The sequence below is a fragment of the Callithrix jacchus genome, chromosome 1 (genome assembly GCF_049354715.1).
Source record: "Callithrix jacchus isolate 240 chromosome 1, calJac240_pri, whole genome shotgun sequence".
Lineage (NCBI taxonomy): Eukaryota > Metazoa > Chordata > Mammalia > Primates > Cebidae > Callithrix > Callithrix jacchus.
The window spans coordinates 206,685,442-206,707,235 of NC_133502.1; the positions used below are offsets into that span (position 1 = coordinate 206,685,442).

General features: G+C 38.5%; 1 protein-coding gene across 50 annotated transcripts in view; it reads right to left on the reverse strand.

The window, feature by feature from the left end:
* Positions 1-21,794, reverse strand: part of RBFOX2 (RNA binding fox-1 homolog 2) — a 287,551-nt gene that overhangs the window by 77,099 nt on the left and 188,658 nt on the right. For 10 of the 50 annotated variants that reach the window (XM_078339599.1, XM_035271462.3, XM_078339589.1 and 7 more), the window contains exon 1: positions 19,555-19,805. The exons of the other annotated variants lie outside the window; for them this stretch is intronic. In XM_078339599.1, the coding sequence (XP_078195725.1) occupies positions 19,555-19,581 (27 nt within the window). In that variant the 5' untranslated portion in view covers positions 19,582-19,805. Of the gene's footprint in view, positions 1-19,554; positions 19,806-21,794 lie in introns of those variants that run through there. 50 annotated transcript variants of the gene reach the window in all.

The window sequence follows — 21,794 nt, forward strand, 5'->3', positions numbered from 1 at the left end:
CTCAAATAAGGGGAAAAAATCATTCCTTCTTCCTACCCTCCCCAATCTAAAACTTAAAGCTATTGTGGTACTTACATGTTATTACAATTATTTGCTTACATATGTATGAACATGAACTCTTTGAGGGTAGGTAATTGTCCAGGTCTAATTCATCTTTGTATCCCAGTGACTACCTTAAAAGCTCTCAATAGTTATTAAAGAAATAAAAGATGTTTTAACCTAGTAGATATATAAGCAACCACAAACTTTTGTTATGACAAAAATGATATATGGTAGTACAGGAAGAGACCAACACTCAGCATTGGGAAACAAAGGTGATACGAAGTAGGGAAGATAAGGAGATCCATTAGAAGGATACCACAAACTTTGAAGAGGCTTATACTAAAGCTATGAACTACATATGACAGGCATAGAGAGATATATATTAGGGGACCGAGCTAAGACAATCCAAAGGCAGAATTGGCAGAACCTGGCAACAAGTATGAGGGAGAAGAAGACTATTAGATTTCAACTCCAGGGTATTGTATGCTAACAAGGAGTGAGCAGGAAGAAGTGGGAAAGGAGAAAGGATCAGTTCTAGCAGTCCAAGATGTTCCTGATATAAACTAATTTAGATCCAGGTAGGGTGCAGTGGCTCACACCTGTAATCCCAGCACTTTGGGAGGAGGCTGAGGTGGGTGGATCATGAGGTCAGCAGTTCAAGACCAGCCTGCCCAAGATGGTAAAACCCTATCTCTGCTAAAAATACAAAAAAGCCAGGTGCAGTGGTAGCTGTAATCCCAGCTACTCGAGAGGATGAGGCAGCAGAATTGCTTGAACCCAGGAGGCGGAGGTTGCAGTGAGTGGAGCTTGCACCATTGCACTCCAGCCTAGGCAATAGAGTGAGACTCTGTCTCAAAATAATAATAATAATAATTAGATTGTATTTTTTAATATTTGAAGTTCATTCTGTTTTCTGAATGCATTCTAAAACACCCTTGACAGTTATTTCCAGAGCGTTTTTGGTAACTAATTTTTCCTTTTTAATTTTTATTTTTTACCTTTATCAAATTAATACATACACATGATAGCAAATCAAATAGGTAAGAAGAGCTTATGATGAAAAGCAGCAGTATCCTGGCCAGGCATGTTGGCTCATGCCTGTAATCCTAGCGCTTTGGGAGGCAGATCACCTGAGGTCAGTTCGAGACCATCCTGGCCAACATGGTGAAACCCTGTCTCTACTAAAAATATAAAAATTAGCCAGGTGTAGAGGCAGGCGCCTGTAATCCCAGCTACTTGGGAAGCTGAGGCAGGAGAATTGCTTAAACCTGGGAGGTGGAGGTTTCAATGAGCCAAGATCGTGCCGCTACACTCCAGTCTGTGTGACAGAGACTCCGTTTCAAAAAAAAAAAAAGACAGTAGTATCCTATCCTTCCCTCTCTGTTAGTCCTTTGAAGACAGTCCCTCTTTTAATAGTTCCTTAAAAGGCAGAGGTTCTCAGGCCAAAGGCTGCCATTAGGGATTACTGACTCCTCTGACCACCCCAAGCTTTGGCAACAAATGCTCAGTACAGACCTGATCTGCCTACCGACTGCAGGACCTGGCCTCCCAACCTGAGGCCACTGAAGGAAGGGGTCAAGTGAGTTATCTCTTTGAATGGCAAACTTTGACCAAAAGGGGGAGGAGCAGGAAATGGGAGGAAACCATAAACACCTCTTCACATCTTCCTAAGAGGGATAGAAAGAACAGAAAAGCAATAGCTCTACACAACCTTCCTGAAGACTTCCAGTAAAACCAAGCAATCAGCAAGGCCTACTACAAAGCCTGGGCCAGCCTTTCTGCCTTGTGTCACTCTCCTTTCCCTCCTGCTTTCCTAAGAGGGTACTCCCCAAAAAAGTGTTAGTGGGTAAGGGTTTGTTTCAGACTCAGTTTTCCAGCGAACAATAGCTAAAGACAGTCTATGACTTGTGTCTTGTATTTTCCATTTTGGTGTCTTAAACCTCTACTTTTGGGGAGTATCTCCAATTCTATTTGGCTATACTTCTACTGTGTGCTTTCCATTGACAATAATGTTCTAAATCTCCTTTTGCATTCTCTAATTGTTTTTCATTACACCTAGTACTGCTTTTATAAATGTTAATATCTTCCAGAATCTGAGTATTTTAGTTAGAAGACTTCTTTAAACTTCTCTTCTGTTTCCTGCATTTTCTGTTGCCCTAGGTTCAGGATTTCTTTTTGTTCTCTTTCATGCTAAAAGTTCCTCTCACACGTCTAATGATCCTCATGCACTAGTAACCCAGGTAAAAGGACTTGTTAGCTAGTATGGGTTTCCTCTGTGAATTTGCTTTCTGATTAGCTCTCTCCTTGGAATTAAAATTGCAATGGGAATTCAGTATAAGTTAGAGAAGAGCATGTCACTGGCAGGCTTTGTTTTAGTGTAAGCCACTAGCAAAGTGAAGAATGCCCCCCGCTTCATTCCCCTACATATGAGACTAAAGGAAGGGGTGCCAATATCTAACACACACACAAAATTAAATTCTCCCAAACATTCTGATCAACTTCTTTGAAGACACTGTTTTATGTTTTGTTTTTCCATTGTTTTTTGTTTTTGTTTTGAGAAGGAGTCTCACTTTGTCACCCAGGCTGGAGTGCAGTGGCACAATCTTGGCTCACTGCAACCTCTGCTTCCTGGGTTCAAGCAATTCTCCTGCCTCAGCCTCCCAAGTAGCTGGGATTACAGACGCCCATCACCACCCCCGGCTAATTTTGTATTTTTAGTAGAGATGAAGTTTCACCGTATTGGCCAGGCTAGTCTCGAACTCCTGACTTCAGGTGATCTGCCCGTCTTGGCCTCCCAAAGTGCCAGGATTATAGGCATAAGCCACGACCCCCAGCCTTGTTTTTCCACTGTTAATGCTAAAGAAAGGAGGTGGCATAGTACTTGCCGATTACTGCCATTGGAAGTGGTTGGAAAGGCTCTGGCAATGCCAGGTAACTGAGTTACCCCCCTAATAAACACTGAATTCTTCTCTTTTCTGTCTCTTTTTCATTTTTGCTCAGAGAGCTCCCATGGGTTCCCCCTGGGCTGACTAGCTTCCACACCACCAGCAAGCAACCTCCTTGCATTCACTGACGGGCATCTGGCTTATTCCCCATTTCATCCATCAATTGGTCCTCATTTGCTTTAGCTTTTCCAGAAATTTAAGAACTCTCCTACTAGTATTGCCACATTTCACCCTTTCTATTTGCTACTGCTGATTTATTTTTTTTAACTTCTATATTGTTATTTTGGTGGAGTCTTGTAAGAGATGTGAGGCAAATAAAAGCATCTATCTATCATCTTGACCCAGAAGTCATGATTTATTTTCTGCAAAAGAAGATTTCAACCATAAATAAGTTCTATAATTCCAGTTTCCTATATAGATTTGACAAAGGTTAAATAACTATTAAACATTTATGTTTTTTTAAAAAAAAACCTTTAACGATTCTAAGATTTATTAAAAGCAAATTCGAGAAGATTAAAAGGAAAAGAAAAGTGTTTACTACAATTTTTGAAGCTGCCTGTGTACCTATGCTTTAATAAATTAGACACATTTAAATTACAAGAAACAAGGCAACTCAGAGAAGAATCAAAACTAAATATGTGGCCAGGCACTGTGGCTCATATCTGCAATCCCAGCACTTTGGGAGGCTGAGGCAGGGGAATCGCTTGAACTAGGGAGGCAGAGGTTGCAGTGAGCCGAGATCGTGCTACTGCACTCCAGCCTGAGCGACAAGGCAAGACTCCATCTCAAAAAAAAAAAAAAGAAAAGAAAAGAAAAAGTATGTGCTCTAAGTCAGTCCTAGTGCCATACCCAGCACTATGTGCTAAACATTATTCTAAATCCCTATAAACAGAAAAGATTTGCAAGGGTCTAACTATTCTCAGAAACAAAAGGAAAAAAATCAGGTATTTACCAGTTAGAATGCCTAATTTTCCACCTCCCTCCTTCTTCATGAATGCAATGTTGGTCAAGATCAGAATGTGTTCTAAAGTAGAAAATAATTCTCGTTACCCCACTGATCTCTAGCAAATGGATCAATAAGGCATGCCATGGACTCTGATCATTCAGTCAGGAATGGCAATGAAATGTAAACCAGTGATTGCAACACTGAATCCTTCATCACAATGAGGCAAGCCTAGAGAAGAAACTGGAGTCCTATGTTAGAAGAAGTCATCAAAAATGCTATTATAAAGACTATTAGTACTGAACAGGGAAACCTATCTCAACTTAAGAAAGGTGGCCTCAGAAGACAGAAATAGGGATGCCTGAAACCAGCTATTAAAAGGACCAAAAAGAAGCCATCTATACTTTAATAGTCGTTTAGTAATGAAAATGTTCATAGTTTTCACTCCACATTTCCTATGAAAGTGAAGTCAATGCTAAACAAACAAATAATCTTCAAGCATACTTAAAAAAACAATAATGGGCATATCTATCTCCTCTCATAATCTTCCTCACCTGAAACTTCATTATTTTTATTATTTTATCATTATCAATTAAATCAACTACACTATCCAGCTTCATTCAAGAATAATTTTCCAGGCTGGAGGCAGTGGCTCATGCCTGTAATCCCAGCACTTTAAAAGACCGAGGGCAGGTGGATCACCTGAGGTTAGGAGTTTGAGACCAGCCTGACCAATGTGGTGAAACCCCGCCTCTACTAAAAATACAAAAATTAGCCCTGCATGGTGGCATGTGTCTGCAGTCCCAGCTACTCAGGAGGCTGAGACAGGAGAGCTGTTTGAACCCAGGAGATAGAGGTTGCAATGAGCTGGGATCAGGCCACTGCAATCCAGTCTGGGCAACAGAGTGAGACTGTCTCAAATAATAATAATAATAATTATTATTATTTTCCAGCAAAGAACGGCTGCCCAAGATATTCAACTAACTTTTCACTCATTTTAAGATTCTTCCTTTCAGGATTGAGGAGCATAAAGACCTGGTATTTTAGCTGCTGACTGAACATCTTTTGTTACAAGTCTTAACTTCTTAAAGGGTGTTGGAGCCCCAGACAAACTATGGACAAGTGTGTTCTAGCTCCAGTTCTGCCATTACCTTTTATATGACCTTGGACAACTCCCTCTCTGAATTTGTATCCTGATTTGTAACATAAAATTCAATCTAGCTCTAAGAATCTATAATTCTATGACAAAGAGTCCTTAAGGGAGGGAGGTAAGACAGGAGAAAAGGTTACTTATATTACCATGTATAACTAGGGGGTAGGTTACATTACCATGTGTAACTAAGTGTTTTCTTCAGTCTTAGCGTCAGTCAACAAAATGTCATTAAGTAGTTTAACTGTTCCCCTGACCAAAAGAGCTAACAGCAACTTTAAAGAGCCATTAGTTTCTCTCTTACCATGCACATATGTTCTCAGTATGAAATACTAAGCAATTAAACTGTAAAATCTCTATGCTATTAATAAGACAAAATTTCAGGAAGCCAAAGCGTATCAAATAGCCAAATTAATTCTGTACTTACCCTAGAGGAACCTAAGACTCCAAGACAATTAGTAGACATTTCTCAAGGGTTTGGCCAAAGGTGGGTTACAGAGATTTGGTGGGGGAAGGTAAGGTTTACGTAAATAAAAAGTTAACTGAATGTGTTCAGGATTTGAAATAAATTTTGACTAATTAAAAAAAAAAAAAAAAACAGAAAAAGTTATATAGTAAAGTCTGTATTCTTTATATTATACTTAATGTAATACCTGTCATCAAAATGGGGGCGGGAACAGAAATAGCATAAATTTTAGAAAGACATACATGGGTTAAAATTTAGGCTCTGCAATGAATGCACTATTTGTGTGACCTTGGATAAGCCACATAACATCTCAAGGCCTCCAGTTTTCCATCTGCAAAATGAAAATAGGATCATTACCTAACAGAGTACCTATAAGAATTAACTAAGATTGGCCGGGCACAGTGGCTCACACCTGTAATCCTAGTACTTTGGGAGGCCGAGGTGGGGAGATCATCTGAGGTCAGGAGTTCAAGATCAGCCTATCCAACATGGTGAAACCCTGTCTCTACTAAAAATACAAAAATTAGTTGAACATGGTGGCAGGCACCTGTAATCCCAGCTACTAGGGAGGCTGAGGCAGAAGAACCACCTGAACCTGGGAGGCAGAAGTTGCAGTGAGCCAAGATCTCACCATTGCACTCCAGCCTGGGCAACAGAGCGAGACTCCGCCTAAAAAAAAAAATTAAGATCATATAAAAAAATTTTTTTGCTTTTGGATAAAAAAAGACATAATAATTGCCACAATTACTGTAAAAGAATAAGAAAATTGAGAAAGAATACACAGTCTAAAATTTAAATGCTAACAGCTGAGTTATAATCTTGAAATTCTCCATGTTCTTTTTCATATGCACAGTCACATCAATACAAATATGAGGGGAAAATCACATTCGTCTTACTAAAGATTTTATATAAAACCTAGGCTAGGTAAAATTAAACAAACCTCCCACCCCCTACATTTCCTGTTTTTCAAAAATGCCCCCTGGAGGCCGGGCGCAGTGGCTCGAGCCTGTAATCCCAGCACTTTGGGAGGCTGAGGCGGGTGGATCACAAGGTCAAGAGATCGAGACCATCCTGGGTTAACATGGTGAAACCCCGTCTCTACTAAAAATACAAAAAATTAGCTGGGCATGATGGCGTGTGCCTGTAATCCCAGCTACTCGGGAGGCTGAGGCAGAAGAATTGCTTGAACACAGGAGGCGGAGGTTGTGGTGAGCCGAGATCGCGCCATTGCACTCCAGCCTGGGTAACAAGAGCGAAACTCCATGTCGGGGAAAAAAAAAATGCCCCCTGGTTTCTCAGGAGAGAAAACTTTAAAGTATATTCAGTAGCCTCCTTTACCCACAGGGCATATGCTCCAAGACTCTCAGTGGATTCCTATACTGCAGATAGCACTGAACCCTCATATAATGTTTTTTTCCTACACATACATAACTATGAGAAAGTTTAACTTATAAATCAGGCACAGTAAGAGATTAATAACAATACTAATAGTAACAGAGAACAATTGTAACAATATACTGTAATAAAAGTTATGTGAATGTGGTCTCTTTCTTGCTCTCTCTGAAAATACTGTACCTTCATATTTTCAGACTATGGTTGATCACGGGTAATTGAAACAATGAAAAGGCAGACCATGGATAGGGGGATTACCTTACTTAGGAAGCTGTTGGTCACAGTTACTCTATGTTATGTTAGCAAACAACAGTCAAGTACCATTTTAACTGAAGTTAAGAAAGCTCTAAACAATGCCATCTACTGCTTTGGTTCCACAATGCATTCTCATTGAAATCTATAGATAATCTGGTTATTATTTTAAATAATAATGATATTTCAGTAACGACTGAAAGTCTTTTTTTTAAACCATTACTTCTATCAGTCCTAGACTCTCTGAAACTAACCTATCACTAAACCTCACTCAATAGTAAAGATGTTGATTGTAGTTTCAGATAATGTCTCGTATAACTCACATACACACAAAACAATGCCATAGCCATTCTTCTCACCTCTTCCATTTCTGCCAAACTTCTCAAATTCTTTCCTCACATGAGCTTCTAACAACACTTTCCTGACATCATTTCATGTAATTTACCATATTCCACCTTATGTTATAATTACTTACATATCTTATGCATTCTTCCCTAATACTCCTTGAAATGAACTGTTCAACTGATTTTCAATCATAAATGAAGAACATACTTGGGCTGGGCATGGTGGCTCACATCTGTAATCCCAGCACTTTGGGAGGCCGAGGCAAGGTGGATCACCTGAGGTGAGGAGCCCATGACTAGCCTGGTCAACATGGTGAAACCCCATCTCTGCTAAAAATACAAAAATTAGCCAGGCATAGTGGCACATGCCTGTAATCCCAGCTACTTGGGAGGCTGAGGCAGGAGAATTGTTTAAGTCTGGGAGACAGAGGCTGCAGTAAGCCAAGACTGCACCACTGCACTCCAGCCTAGCTGACAGAGCTAGACTCTGTCTCAAAAAACAACAACAAAAACAGATTGATCTTTCTGCCTCAAACTACTAAAATAAATAAATAAATGAAACAACAGCACTCAAGACACTGTCTAGTAGGCAAGGAAGGAAAGAGATTCCTAAGACATGAAACAAGCAAGTTGAGCTTTACAACTGCCCCAACTTATCACATGGATAAAGTTTACAGGCTGTGTCAGAGAAGGAGGGACCCACAGAGCCTGGTGGGTTCCATGAATTGAGAAGACAGACCTGGAAGTCTGGCGAAGCCAAGACCACACATGGGACATTAATAAGCATTAGGTTATAAGTGACTATACAATTTAACTCTCCCATTCTACATTTCAAAAGAGGATAATATCAATGAATTAGCAAGTTAAAAATCATTAATTAACTCAAGAAATATTTGCTGGATGCTAACACTGAACCATTCTACTGGAGAAAGTTGCAGAGAGAAAGAGAGCTCTAAAGGTCTCAAGTACTCAGTTGAGTGATGACTGCCACATCTACGTGTTAAACTTCCAGAGGTTGGGGAATGAACCACCTGAAAGAAATACAGGGAACAGTGCTAGGAGTTCACACCGTGCAAAGAATAAGCCTGTTCTTAACAGCCAGAGTGGAAGATCTAATGATTTAAGGAGCATCGGTTAGAGTCTTAAAAAGAGTCTTGCCTTAGTAGTCAGTAAATTTAACCAGAGACTAAACACAGCTCTAGTCCTCTCGAACAAAGCTTTAAAAACAAGAACTGAAAGGATCAAACTTTTTCTTTTTTCTGAGATGGAGTCTTGCTCTGTCGCCCATGCTGGAGTGCACTGGTGCCGTCATGGCTCATTACAACCTCTGCCTCCAGGGTTCAAGAATTCTACATCAGCCTCCCGAGTAGCTGGGATTACAGGGATATGCCACCACGCCTGGCTAATTTGTGTGTGTGTGTGTGTGTGTGTGTGTGTGTGTGTGTGTGTGTGTGTATTTTTAGTAGAGACGGGGTTTCACCATGTTAGCCAGGCTGGTCTTGAACTCCTGATCTTGTGATTCGTCCGCCTTGGCCTAGTGCTGGGATTACAGGCATGAGCCATTGCACCTAGCCAGGATCAAACTTTTCCTAAGGAACTTAGTTGTGCCGTAGATAAAGCTCAAGAATATTTACAGAAATAAAAAATTATCCAGCATCCAACAAGATAAAATTCACAATGTCTGGCATCCAATCAAAAATTACCAGGCATGCAAAGAAGCAGGAAAAAGACAACACATAATTCTGAGAAGAAGAAATCAAACACAACTCATCCAGAACTAATGTATATGTTAGGATTAGCAGATAAAGACATTAAAATAGCTGTGTTCCATATGTTCAAGATACAAAAAGAGAAAAAAAATAAACATGCTAAAAAGAGACATGGGAGGTGTGAAAAAGACCCCCATAAAAATTCTAGAGATGAAAACTATAATCTGAGATTGAAAAAACACACACACACTGGATTGAATTAATGACAAACTGGATGTTGCAGGGGAAAAAAAGATGTTACCACACAGAAATTATCCAAAAGGAAACAGAGAGGGGGAAGAAAAAAAGACTTAAAAAAAAGAACAGTGAGCCTTGAAAATTACATAGAATGGTTGATTAGGATGTGCTATATATCTGCGTGACAAGTTTTCAAAGGCAGTATGTAAAGAATCTAACTTTTGACCATCTTGAGTGGAAGGCAAAGGAGAGAGGAAGACGACTACACTCAATATACCACATTTGGTATACCTGCCACGGGTTGCCAATCCCTAAGATTTCATTGTCACCTTTCACTTATCTTTCTCTGTCATGCCCTTCTTCCTTCTTGCCTGACTTCCCAGGATGCTAGAGCTCCTATGCCATTTACCGTCATGCTACCTTTTGGATACACGCAGGCTTCCACTTCCACTAAATCATCTATAATACAAGAGTTTACCGTGTCCCTCAAATAGTTGTTTATTCCAAAGTCCACCCAATCTTCTAGCCATGTAAAGCATCTATTTCTGAAACTACATATGTGTTAAGTATTAAATGATTTAAATAATAAGCATTAGGTTATAAGTGACTACCCATTTTAATTTTCTCATTCTACATTTCAAAAGAAGACACTATCAATGAATTAGCAAGTTAAAAATCATTAATTAACTCAAGAAATATTTGCTGGATGCTAACACTAAACAAGTTATGTTAATAAACCTTGGTAATACAGTTCCAATCCTGAAAGAATTACAGTCTGATGAAAAAAAACAGAAATATACTCACAGTTACAGTACAGTATAAGCTAAAAGAACAATGCATATAGAACGCTAATGAAGCACAGAGGGACAACTCTGTGAAACAGGAAAGATTGTAAACTAGGTGGAGTCTAAGCTGAATCATTAAAGACAAATTTAAAGATTTAAATGTGGAAAAAAATGCATTCTGGCCCAAAGTAATAAATAATAGTCATGTGTCACTTGATGACAGGAATATGTTCTGAGAAATGTGTCCTTAGGCAAGCTTGTCTTTGTGTGAACATCACACAGTGTTCCTACACAAATTTAAATGGTATTGCCTACTATACACCTAGAATATATGGAATTGCTCCTAGACTACAAATTTACACAGCATGTGACTATACTGAATACTGTAGGCAAACATAACAGAAACCTAAGTATTTGTGTATCTAAATATAGCAAAGGGATAGTAAAAATATAGTATTATAATCTTATGGGACCACTGCTGTGTATGCAGTTGTTGACCCAAATGTTGTTATACAACATATAACTACATGCAAAATATATTTTTTTAAAATATGAAAATATATATAAAAAGCAAGAAGGTCTAAAATACGGCATATGGAGGGAGAAAGGAAGTAAAGGAAGGAGAAAAAACTTCCTATTTTCTGGGGCTGGGGAAATGAGAGAGCAAATCAGGGGATTCATTCTATTATAACAGGGATTCAAGATGACCTGCTAGAACCACTCAAAACTTTGTTTCTGTCATGAAGCTATATAGGAAAACCTTACCTATGCTATAAATGAAATTGTGAGGTCCTGTATCCCTCTAAGAACGGGATCAGCAAACTATAGCTCATGGTTCAAAGCCAGCCCTCCAGCTACTTTTGTATAACCTGCAAGCTAAGCAGGGTTTTACATTTTTAAACAGTTAGAATCACATTTTGTGACACATAAACATTACATGGAATTAAAATTTGCGTGTCCATAAATAGTTTTACTGGAACACAGCTACAACCCACCATTCGTTTACTTACTGTCTATAGCTTATTCAATGCCTCATCAGCAAAGCTGGGTAGTTGGGATAGAAACAACATGGCTTACAAAGCCCAAATTGTTTACTACTTGGCCCTTTAGACAAAGTCTGTGGATCTTTCCTCTAAGTTAAGAATCTTTTCAAAATCCAATCTCCTTCACTTAAGTCTCAGTTTGTCTCTTCAAAACTTCTTACAAGAAATCATAATTAGCATTAGGAAAAAGAATATAGTTGTATCATTTGTGGACATAAAAGCATTCATTTATAATTTCATAAAATAATTACTGACTTCCATTACTGAATGACAGTAACCTTTGAGTGATCAGGGTAAGAGTCAGAGATTAAAAGACTGGTAGATTCTTGCCACTACCACTGTAAAGCATGCTTTACAGAGGAGAGAAAAAATATTCTATTTATTCTGTTTAGGAGTTCAAGGTAATATCCCTTCACTTTTGAAGTTATAAACTGCCAGCAACACTATGTTTAATGAACTATAAAAACTGATTAAAGTCAGCTGGGCACAATGGCTCACGCCTGTAATCCCAGCACTTTGGGAGGCTGAGGTAGGTGGATCACCTGAGGTCAGGAGTTTGAGACCAGTGTGGCTAACATGGTGAAACCCCATTTCTACAAAAATTCCAAAAATTAGCTGAATGTGGTGGCATACATCTGTAGTCCCAGTTACTTGGGAGGCTGAGGCAGGAGAATCACTTGAACCCAGGAGGTAGAGGTTGCAGTGAGCCAAGACAGTGCCATTGCACTCCAGCCTGGGCGACAGAGTGAGACTCTATGTGAAAAACAACAAAAAAGAAACTGACTAAAGCCAAACATGTTATCATAAAACGAAACTATATGATACTTAATACTCATAACTGTAGAATGATGTTTACTGAATGCTGGAAAGGAGGAAGCAGATCAAGACGGGTCGGTTAATGGGTAGAAAAACACAGAAGAAATATTTTCTTTTTTTTTTTGAGACAGAGTCTTGTTCTGTAGCCAGGCAGGAGTGCAGTGGCACAATCTCAGCTAACCGTAAACTCCACCTCCCGGGTTCAAGCAATTCTCTTGCCTCCGCCTCCTGAATAGCTGAGACTACAGGCCTGCACACCACCATGCCCAGCTAATTTTTGTATTTTTAGTAGAGATGGGGTTTTACCATGTTGGCCAGGCTGCTCTCGAACACCTGGCCTCAAGTGATCTGCCTGCCTCGGCCTCCCAGAGTGCTGGGATTACAGGCATTAGCCACCATAGTGAAACCCCATCTTTACTAAAATTACAAAAATTAGCCGGGTGTGGTGGTGCACGTACCTGTAGTCCCAGCTGCTCGGGAGGCTGAGACAGGATAATCGCTTGAACCCAGGAGGTGCAGATTGCACTAAGCTGAGATGTGAACCAGGATCGCACCACTGCATTCCAGCCTGGGCAACAGAGTGAGACTCAGTCTCAATGACAACAAAAAGGAAGTTCTAATGTTCAACAGCACAGTAGGGTGACTGTAGTTAACAAAAATTCATTGGATATTTCAAAATAGCTTGAAGGGGAGATCTGAAACGTTCTCTCTATACAAAGAAATGACAAATATTTGAGGTGATGGGTATTCTAATTACCAATTTGATCATTACACATTGTAGGCATGTATCAAAATATTGTATGTACCCCATAAATATGTATAATTATGTATCAATAAAACTTAAAAAGTAGTCATAATTGATATTTTTACTTAGTAATTAGACATAAATATTATTCATAAAAATTAATGCAATTTGCCCAGGACAGTCAGTAATCATTCTGGAAACCGTATGCTTTCATATCTATGAGGAATAATTGAAGGAAGTAGGAAAAATAAGCGAAGGCAACAGAAGATTAAGAGAGCGTTCAGTAGTATCTTCAAATATTTGGATTTTATATAGAAGACATGAAACCACTCAATGTAACTCCAGATGAGAAAGTGAGGAGTGAGAGGACAATAATGAAAACAGATTTTAGCTCATAAAGAAAACTTTTCTACTTTTCAATAGCCAACAATGGAGCTATTTATCTACAAGGCTCACAGTATCATGGAAGAGCATGTGAATTTGGCACTAAATAGATCTCCAGTTTTTAACCTATCTCTGTCTGTTTCCAGAGTCACCAGATTGCCTGACCTCCAGAATCTCAAAGTCTCGTGCAAAAAATGGAAAAAGCCTCACCTACCTCAAAGATGACTGACAAGTGATACATAATATGAATAATTATGTTTGTAAATGTGATGCGTATGTAAAATTGACTGGTACAAAGTAGGTATGCAAAAACAAAAACTTATTTTAATAATGGTCATTATTAATGGTGGTTAAGAACAGAAACGCTGAAGCCAAACTCCTTAGGTTTCCTAATTTCTACAACATGAACATTAATAATACTGCTGAGTAAGTATATAAGGCTGCTGAGTAGAATAAATGCCCTAATATATGTAAAGCACTTAAGACAGTCCTTAATGCACAATATGTACTCTGCCATTATTTAGTATTAATAACATTAATATTTTTATCATAATGTATATTTTGTTATATATTATAATAATAAAGTCATTTTATTCAATGAATTTCCATTATTCCAAGTGTTTTATCAAAGTCTTAAGTCAGAGATGGAAATTTCAGAAATGAATCAGTGTCTCAACTAAATTAATTTATTCACACATGCAACAAATATTTACTGAATACCCAATACCTACAAGGGGCATTCGAGTACAGTGGTTAAGAATATCAATTTCTAAGCCAGTCTGTCTGGATATGATTCCCCATAACATCTCTTAGTAGCTGTCTGAATTTGGGTAATTTACTTAACCATCATATGCCTAGTTTCGTCTTTTGAAAGATGGAGTCCAATGGAGATAATAAAGGGTTGCTGAGAGGATTCAATGAGTTAATGAGGGCAAAGTGCTTAGAAGAATATCAGTATCTGGCACTGTTCTACAAATATAACAAACTGCTGATGAAGTTCCTGATCTCAGGGAGCTTATGTTTGGGGTCAGAGGAGGAGACAGACAACAAACAAACATATAAAAATCAATGATAAGAACTAAAATCACTGACAAGTGAAGAAAAAGCAGAATGAAGGTAGGACTGATAAGGGAGTGCTGGTTTAGATAGGAAAGTTAAGGGAGAGGTTTCCCTTGAGAAGTAATATTCAAGAGTAGAGCAAGCCATATGGGTACCAGTGGGAAGAGCATTTTGGGCAGAGAGAAAAGCAGAAGGTCCTGAGTAGGAGGGTATCAGGTGTGTTAAGAGAACAGCAAAGAGGCCTGTGTCACTGGAATAAAATACAGAAAGAAAAGGATGGCAGGAGATGAGGCTGGAGAGACAGCCAGGTTCCTGATCATGCAGGGTCTTAGAGACCTTTGTAAGGCCAAACGATTTTATTTAGAGACTGAAAGGGAGCAACTGTAAGGTATAAGCACAGGAATGACAAAATCAGACTTGCATTTCAAATGATTCACTCTGGCACAATGACCTCTAATGAATTAGTTTCCTGAATTTAATCTAATAGTAATAGAGAAACATTTCAGACTGTGGGAAATAGACACAATACATCGTGATGGCAGAATGCAGCATTTCTGACTGCCTAGAAGAAGCTGAACACTAGAGCCCACTAATAAAGGTGCTACAATCAAAAGAGCAAAGTATTTGCTGCAGGGGAGCATTCTACTTGTGTCTGGCAGACTTCAAGTACAAAGTGTTGGGAGGAAATGTTTAAAAAAGATTTGACAGTGGTTTGGAAATGTTGGAAAAAAAAGAGTGAGGAATTATGACTTCAGAAGGGAACATGTGGGATACCAATAATGTCAGATTCCAGAGAGGGAATGGTATACCCGAAGAAGACCAAGGTGGGTAAAGGGGGCTGTATCATCTAGTATGACTGACTCCCAGAAACAGAAACCATCTATCATAAACAGATGTCCAAGAAACAACCCCTAGGTAGGGAATTACCTGATGAAAAGTTCAAATTTGAGAGAGATAAAATTGTTTGCATATGGCAATCTGTGTAGATGAGAGTTTGGAATTTCTCAAGGGAGAACAGCAAACTGGAGGAACAAAACCGGGAATTTGAGCTTTACCTTATCATTGAGAGGAATGAAGAATGTCACTGCCTTTCAATGTGAAGATGTCTTCTACAGCAATACAAATTTCAGTAGTAGGTTGTCAAATATTAAAATTACCTGGATTCAATTGCAAAACTAAGTAGAAAGATAAAGGAAAAAAATAGAGGAAAGGGGCAAAAAAAGAAAGAAAAAAATGTGTGTGATTGGGGGTTGACTAAAATGGAAAAAAACAATTTAGTGAGTCAAGATTGCTGGGATTTCATCATAGCTTCATTTATGAAATTCTAGGTATCTTTTCAAGAAAGCTAAGTAATTTTTAGAAAAGCAATTATTTTTCAAGAGATAATCTTGGCCTTGGCAAGGTAATGGTTATAACTGAAGATATGGAGTAATGTAGAAGAATTCAGAAGGAAACCAAATCTCTGGAAAAAGTGAGGCTTTTTTTTTTTTTTTTTTTTTCATTTTAAAGGAACATAAATCTAGTCTCTAGTCCACAATCCCCACCTATTCTCCAATTCCCCCAAATCCTGCAAAGCCCATAGAAAGTAGAAAGTGTGCCAAAACAAACAGTGTGGCTGCAGCTCCGTGGATGAAGGGTGGGATGAGGTTCGAGTGGCAAGGGAGCATGACTGGCAGGCAACCAAATGGAATCACTTTAAAGCAATGCCACAAAATGGAGACTAAATGATATGAGGACTTTCAGAATTCAGAAAAAATGGGATATGCTTAGCAAAATCACAGAATAGATCCCCTACTCCAACTCCTTATAAAAACCAGACAAACAAAAGCAGAGGAAAAGAGAAAACGAAACAAAGCAAAACATACCTGCTCTCTTATCTGTCTTTAACTAAAGCATAAAATACCCTCCCTCTTCTCTTCTCCCAACCACCCAGGAACAGAGGAGCAACTGGCAGCAGCTCAGGTGAAAGACTTCAGCCTTTCAGCTACAAAGAGGGGAGATAGCAGACAATGGAACTGGTGATTCATTACAAAAGAATACACTCTGGAGCGGCCTGCTGCCACATGGACTCACTGCACTATTTAAAGGAACAGCAACCCCCTTTCCAACCTCCCTTATTCCTAACACCTTCCCTCCTCTTGGTCCTGATGGAAAACAGATTTTGAAGAAAATGCCAGCAAAGCACTGAGCTGTCCAAGAAAGGGAGGGCTTTGTGTTCCATGGAAACTGGCAGTCTTATACCATAGTAGAGCACAAAAATTTTCTTTCACATCCACATTGTAAAATCTTTTCCTCTCTGCCTAGTACACTTTCCCTTTCAACAACAGATAGGATAACTAAGTTTGAGTTTGGCTAAACATTTATTCTTTACTAATTAGTGTTGAAGTCATTTGCAATGTTATTTTTCAAATTTTACACATAGTACAAGAATGATTTATCTTTCCTTCATATTCCACATTGCTATTTTCATAAATGTGAGATGCAATGATCTACCTACTTAAAAATAAGAGATCTCAGTGACATACTCCTAGAACATATACATGAACAACAGCCCATAAAATTAATTTTTTAAGTATCACATAAGCATGTCTGTCTGCTTTATTAAAATTTTGTGATTAAATTGCCATTTGCTTCTTAGCAGAGCACTAATTACTTACTATAAATGACAGAGCAGTTTACCAATTAAAACAAAAACAGGCCCCATAAAACTAGAGCATATGTAATAATAAAGCACATATACTGTGCAGATACTGACAAGGATCTAATACTGTATGATGAAAAAGTCATCCACTGAAATCCCTTTTCCAACAACTGGGAGATGGAAACTGGGAACTACAGAAATGGTATGATCTGAAGATGCAAAGAACGTAGGTAGCAAAACAGTGAAAACATACCCATACACCACTCTTATATTATAATAAACCATTTAACTTTGATAACCCAGTCCTAACCAGTATAGAAATTCTATATTGAGAAAGCTTATGTGACAGGTCATTTTCAATTGTTAGGATTGGATGTCTGGCTCAAACACACGCACGCATGCATGCATGCACAGCACAACACAACCACAGGACAAATGAAAAGATGTGGCCCAGCTGGTTATTTCCTTGGATTTTTCTCCCTAGATTACTAACAACTATGTACAGTACAGTAACACAGAAAGCAGACATAACAAAACAAATAGGCTGGAATACTGAAAACTCACGTATTTGATATGCTATCCTTTCCAGTTGTATAATTTCAGGATGGGCAAAAACTCATAAATTTCTTCAATATTTAGCACATCCTGATAAAACATAGTGATTTTATTATCAGAATTATTAAGCACCCCAGAATCTCTCTTTCCATTTCCATTTATTTCTTCTACTTCATTCCTAAAATTATAGTTTCCTTACATACTAAATATTACAACTACAATATTAAGTGTGCATAAGCATGTGCACTCTAACTTAATGCTCACACACACCACACTTAACCATCTCCTCTAGAAATTAAGGGGAAATGTTCCAAGAGGCAACAGAAAACTCATTATAAAAAATTTCCATTTTAGCTAATTCTTTCACTGGTTAAAAAACATATATAATGAAAAGTCAAGTCACTGAAAAGCCTTCAGTAATTGCTAAGAGAGCTGTTATCCTCTAATATTGCCAGTTAATAAAAATTGAATGAGGGCTACAAGGTTAAGCAAGTATCATCTCTCAAGCAACAAAGAGAACCCAGAAATAGGATTTCTCTTTTACATAATTTTTTTTTAAAAGCAGTATTTCAAAAGAAGTAGTTAGACTGATGATGAGGGGATAAGACAAGGAAGATAAATATTTCAAAAGCTTCTCCACTTTTCCAAAAGGAGGAGGAGTTTGTTGAAAATTTCTAAACTTAGATTTGGTGAAAAATTACTTTGAAAAGATGTATTTGAAACTTCCCTTTCCTCTGGGTCACAATGAGAAAATCTCCCTACAGGTTTCCCTCCTTCCAAACAGCACTGCAGGGCATTATATAACTAAACAGGATTCCAGCCCCTAAAATGATGCCTCTATCCTGATAGCTAGCTGGCTCTCTCGCCCTCCTGGTGGTGACTGGGAGAGGAAGAGAAGAGAGAATACAAAAAAGGGCAACCTCCTTAAAAGGAAAGCACTGTCCAGTGATGAAATTTCCCCACAGAGCATAGAAACCTGGAGTGAAACTGATCTTAAGTCTGAGACTAAAGGACTTGAATATTCTACAGCGTAAATGATTTCTCATTGATAAAGTGGAGCCTCATCATTTCCTCTCAACCTATACATAAAGGAAAAAGGGTAATGGGGCATACAGACGGATGCTAACAAGAAAAATTGCCTTGCCAGGGAGAACTGTGGAAGAGCGTTCACCTTTCCATTTGTCAGGAATGACTTGCTAAAATGCAGATTAGATATTGCCTGGCATAACCAAAGAGAGGCAGGGAGAAAGAGGGGAAAAGGAGGAGGAGAGAGAAAAGGGGTTTGGAGGGGGCTTGGGGGAGAGAGTGAGTGAAAAAGAGAGAAGAGGACAGAAGAATGAAAGGGGAGAGAGGGAGGAGAGATATCTTCCATTTCCTACTCCCTCTCCTTCAAATGTATTTTAAAGCCTGTGTGTCTGTGATTTATACCTTCAGATTTGTTCTCCTGTCAAAGAGGGCTCTACCTGCCTCTGTTACACCTGGATGCTCCCACTGAAAATCTTCTTTGCCAGTAACAAAGCCATGAAAATGGAACATTCTTTCCTAACCTTCATTTTTAATAAGGAGTTCAGAGTAACAGCAAAACTACAATTCCATAGCCAATCCTGAGAAACCGAAGTGAATAAGGAATCAGATTTCCCTATAACACAAATTCTTCTGCAATTCTTAAAAGGAATCCTGCTCCCTCTTTTTGGCAGTCTACAAGAATCTCTTCCTACCTCTGCAGTCTTTCTCTCCCTCCCTTTTCTCAGAACCAAGACAAAGAGGTAGACAAATCCCCACAGGGTCTTTCCTGAGCTACAGCTGCACAGTACAGGAAACAGGAATCTGCTATGGAGCTGCGGGGCGGGGGAGAAAGGAGGATATGGATACATAACACACACATAAACGGACTCCATTGACACAGACTTTTCAGCTGATAACAATAAATCTGGGCTGCTCTAAGAAGATAATAATTAAAACTCTTCTTACTATACTCCACCCTCAAACCTTCATTTAGATCCCACAGAAGAGAAGAGAGACATACCGAGGAAGCACAAATCTTACCTGAGTTACCATTTTCTTTTTCTCCATAAACCAAACGAATAGATGATAAACCCTTCAAAGCAGCCGGGCAGGGGCACACCTCCACAGCTTTCTTTTCCACCCCCCTCCCCCCCAATCTAGCTATTTGAGGGTGGGTAATTGATCTCCCTTTATACCGTTTTCCTTCCTTTTTCTTTCTAATGTTTCTTCCTTTCTTTTCCTCTCTGCCAGTCTCTCCCCCTCCTTCTTTCTCCAGCTCCCTCCCATATCTCAGGCAGATGGCTGAAGGAAGCCCCACCCCTGAATGCCTAAGGTAATTAATCAGAGTAGAGCCCCACCTCTTCCTCCTCCCCCCACTCCCTCCCAGCAGGCTGACATCTCCCAACTCCAGAAGCAGGCCTGCTGGAGAATGGCAGTTTGGTGTGCGCTGTGCGCACGCGTGTGTGCGTGTGCGTGTGTGTGTGTGTGTGTGTATGTGTGTGTGAGAAGGGGGACGGAGGGAGAGAAAGGGAGGGGCAAGCGCCACGTGCTGGCATATTTTAAGGATGCGATGATGGAATTAATTATATAGCACTACAAGCATTCGTAGCAGCTTACTATAGTTAATACAGATTTAAGAGAGTCCACCCATGAAAGTCTAATAAATGAGAAGTGAAACAAAATTATTTTTTATATTAATAAAACATTTGTACTGATACACAGTTTATAGATTCAGTGAATTTAACAAGAAAGATGTGAAGAAGTGAAAAGCTATCAGATGACCACTAACTAGAAGGTTTTTCAAGGAATAGGAATATGCAAGAACTTGCTTGTCCTGGAAGACCCAATCAGCCTTGTGAGAGCAAAGGACTGTAAGAGAGGAGAGAGGTAATGAGAGGTAATTTAAGTGGGTTTTTGTCCTACTGTAAAAAAACCTGGAGACTCTGAAAAACGTGCCTACAAATATGACTGCTTAAGAAACTTAAGATATACACAAAGGTGCATACAAATTTGCTTAAGGCTTACAGCTTCAATAAAAATTTTGGTGAACTGAAAATTCACTCTTTGTTTTCTCCAGCCTTCTATGTTTCATTCAGCCTTTATTGAAAAATATAAATCCTTTCTTATATGTGCCCTGGAAATTTGTGTCATTATTGTAAATAGTAATTGTTATGGAGTGCTATAAATACAGGTTTAGGAGAACACTGACAATAAGAGTTTCTTTAAAGTTCTCTTATTAAAATAATATAATTAAAAACTGCATCAAAGATGTGGTTCAGTCCAGAGGTTGGTCTAATTCTGCCCTTAACTGGTGATCTTGAAAAGATCTTTAACCTCTGAATATAAATTTCATAATTTCCCTATTTTATAGTAAACATTCAAATAAAACAATTTATGTAAATGATGAGTTTATGATTTTTATCAGTTGTCTCATAAAATTAAGATTCTCTAATTTTTTTAAAGCATTCTAATAAATAGGATCCCATTCTAAAGGATTTATGAGATATTTTAGTTATGCTATATATTTTTAGGCTATAACCTCTAAAAGGCTACCCAAAGGTTAAAAAGATTAATTACAAAATTAAGTTTCCCATTTTTATTTATCTTTTACAGGCCCACAGCTAACATCACAAGCTCTCCATTTAAAAAATAAACATCTAGAGAAATCAAAATTCAAAACAGCAAATCATACTGACAATACATAGTTTGTTGCTGTCTCCATAAAAATTGTTTGGCAACATGCACAACCAGGCTTTTAAAAATGCTCTGTATTGGCCAGGTGCGGTGTCTCACACCTATAATCCCAGCATTTTTGGAGGTTAAGGCAGGAAGATTTCTCGAGCCCAGAAGTTTGAGACCAGCCAGGGCAACATGGTTGAAACCCTGTCTCTATTGTGAAATAAATTTTTAAATTTTTTAAATTAAAAAAAAAAAAATGTTATGTAACACTGGCACACTGCCAATACAACATCATTACACCCACCCCTAAATTAATAATCATTTTAACAATGCTGAAAAGAACAAAGGAACTACAAGACCATCTGTGGAACCTGGAGAAACTGATGTAACATAGTATGTCAGGCTCTCTTATGTACATTTTACAGATATCTGTATACTTGTGGTATAATCCATAATCACAATTTAAAAAAGAATGAGATATAAAAATATAAGGAAAAATGCTGAGTAAAGTAATATATATCAGTACTAGGCCTGTTCTTATTTAACACTTTTTCGAAGACAGAATATATAGTACTCTGAATTTGTAACTGAAAAGCCAATCA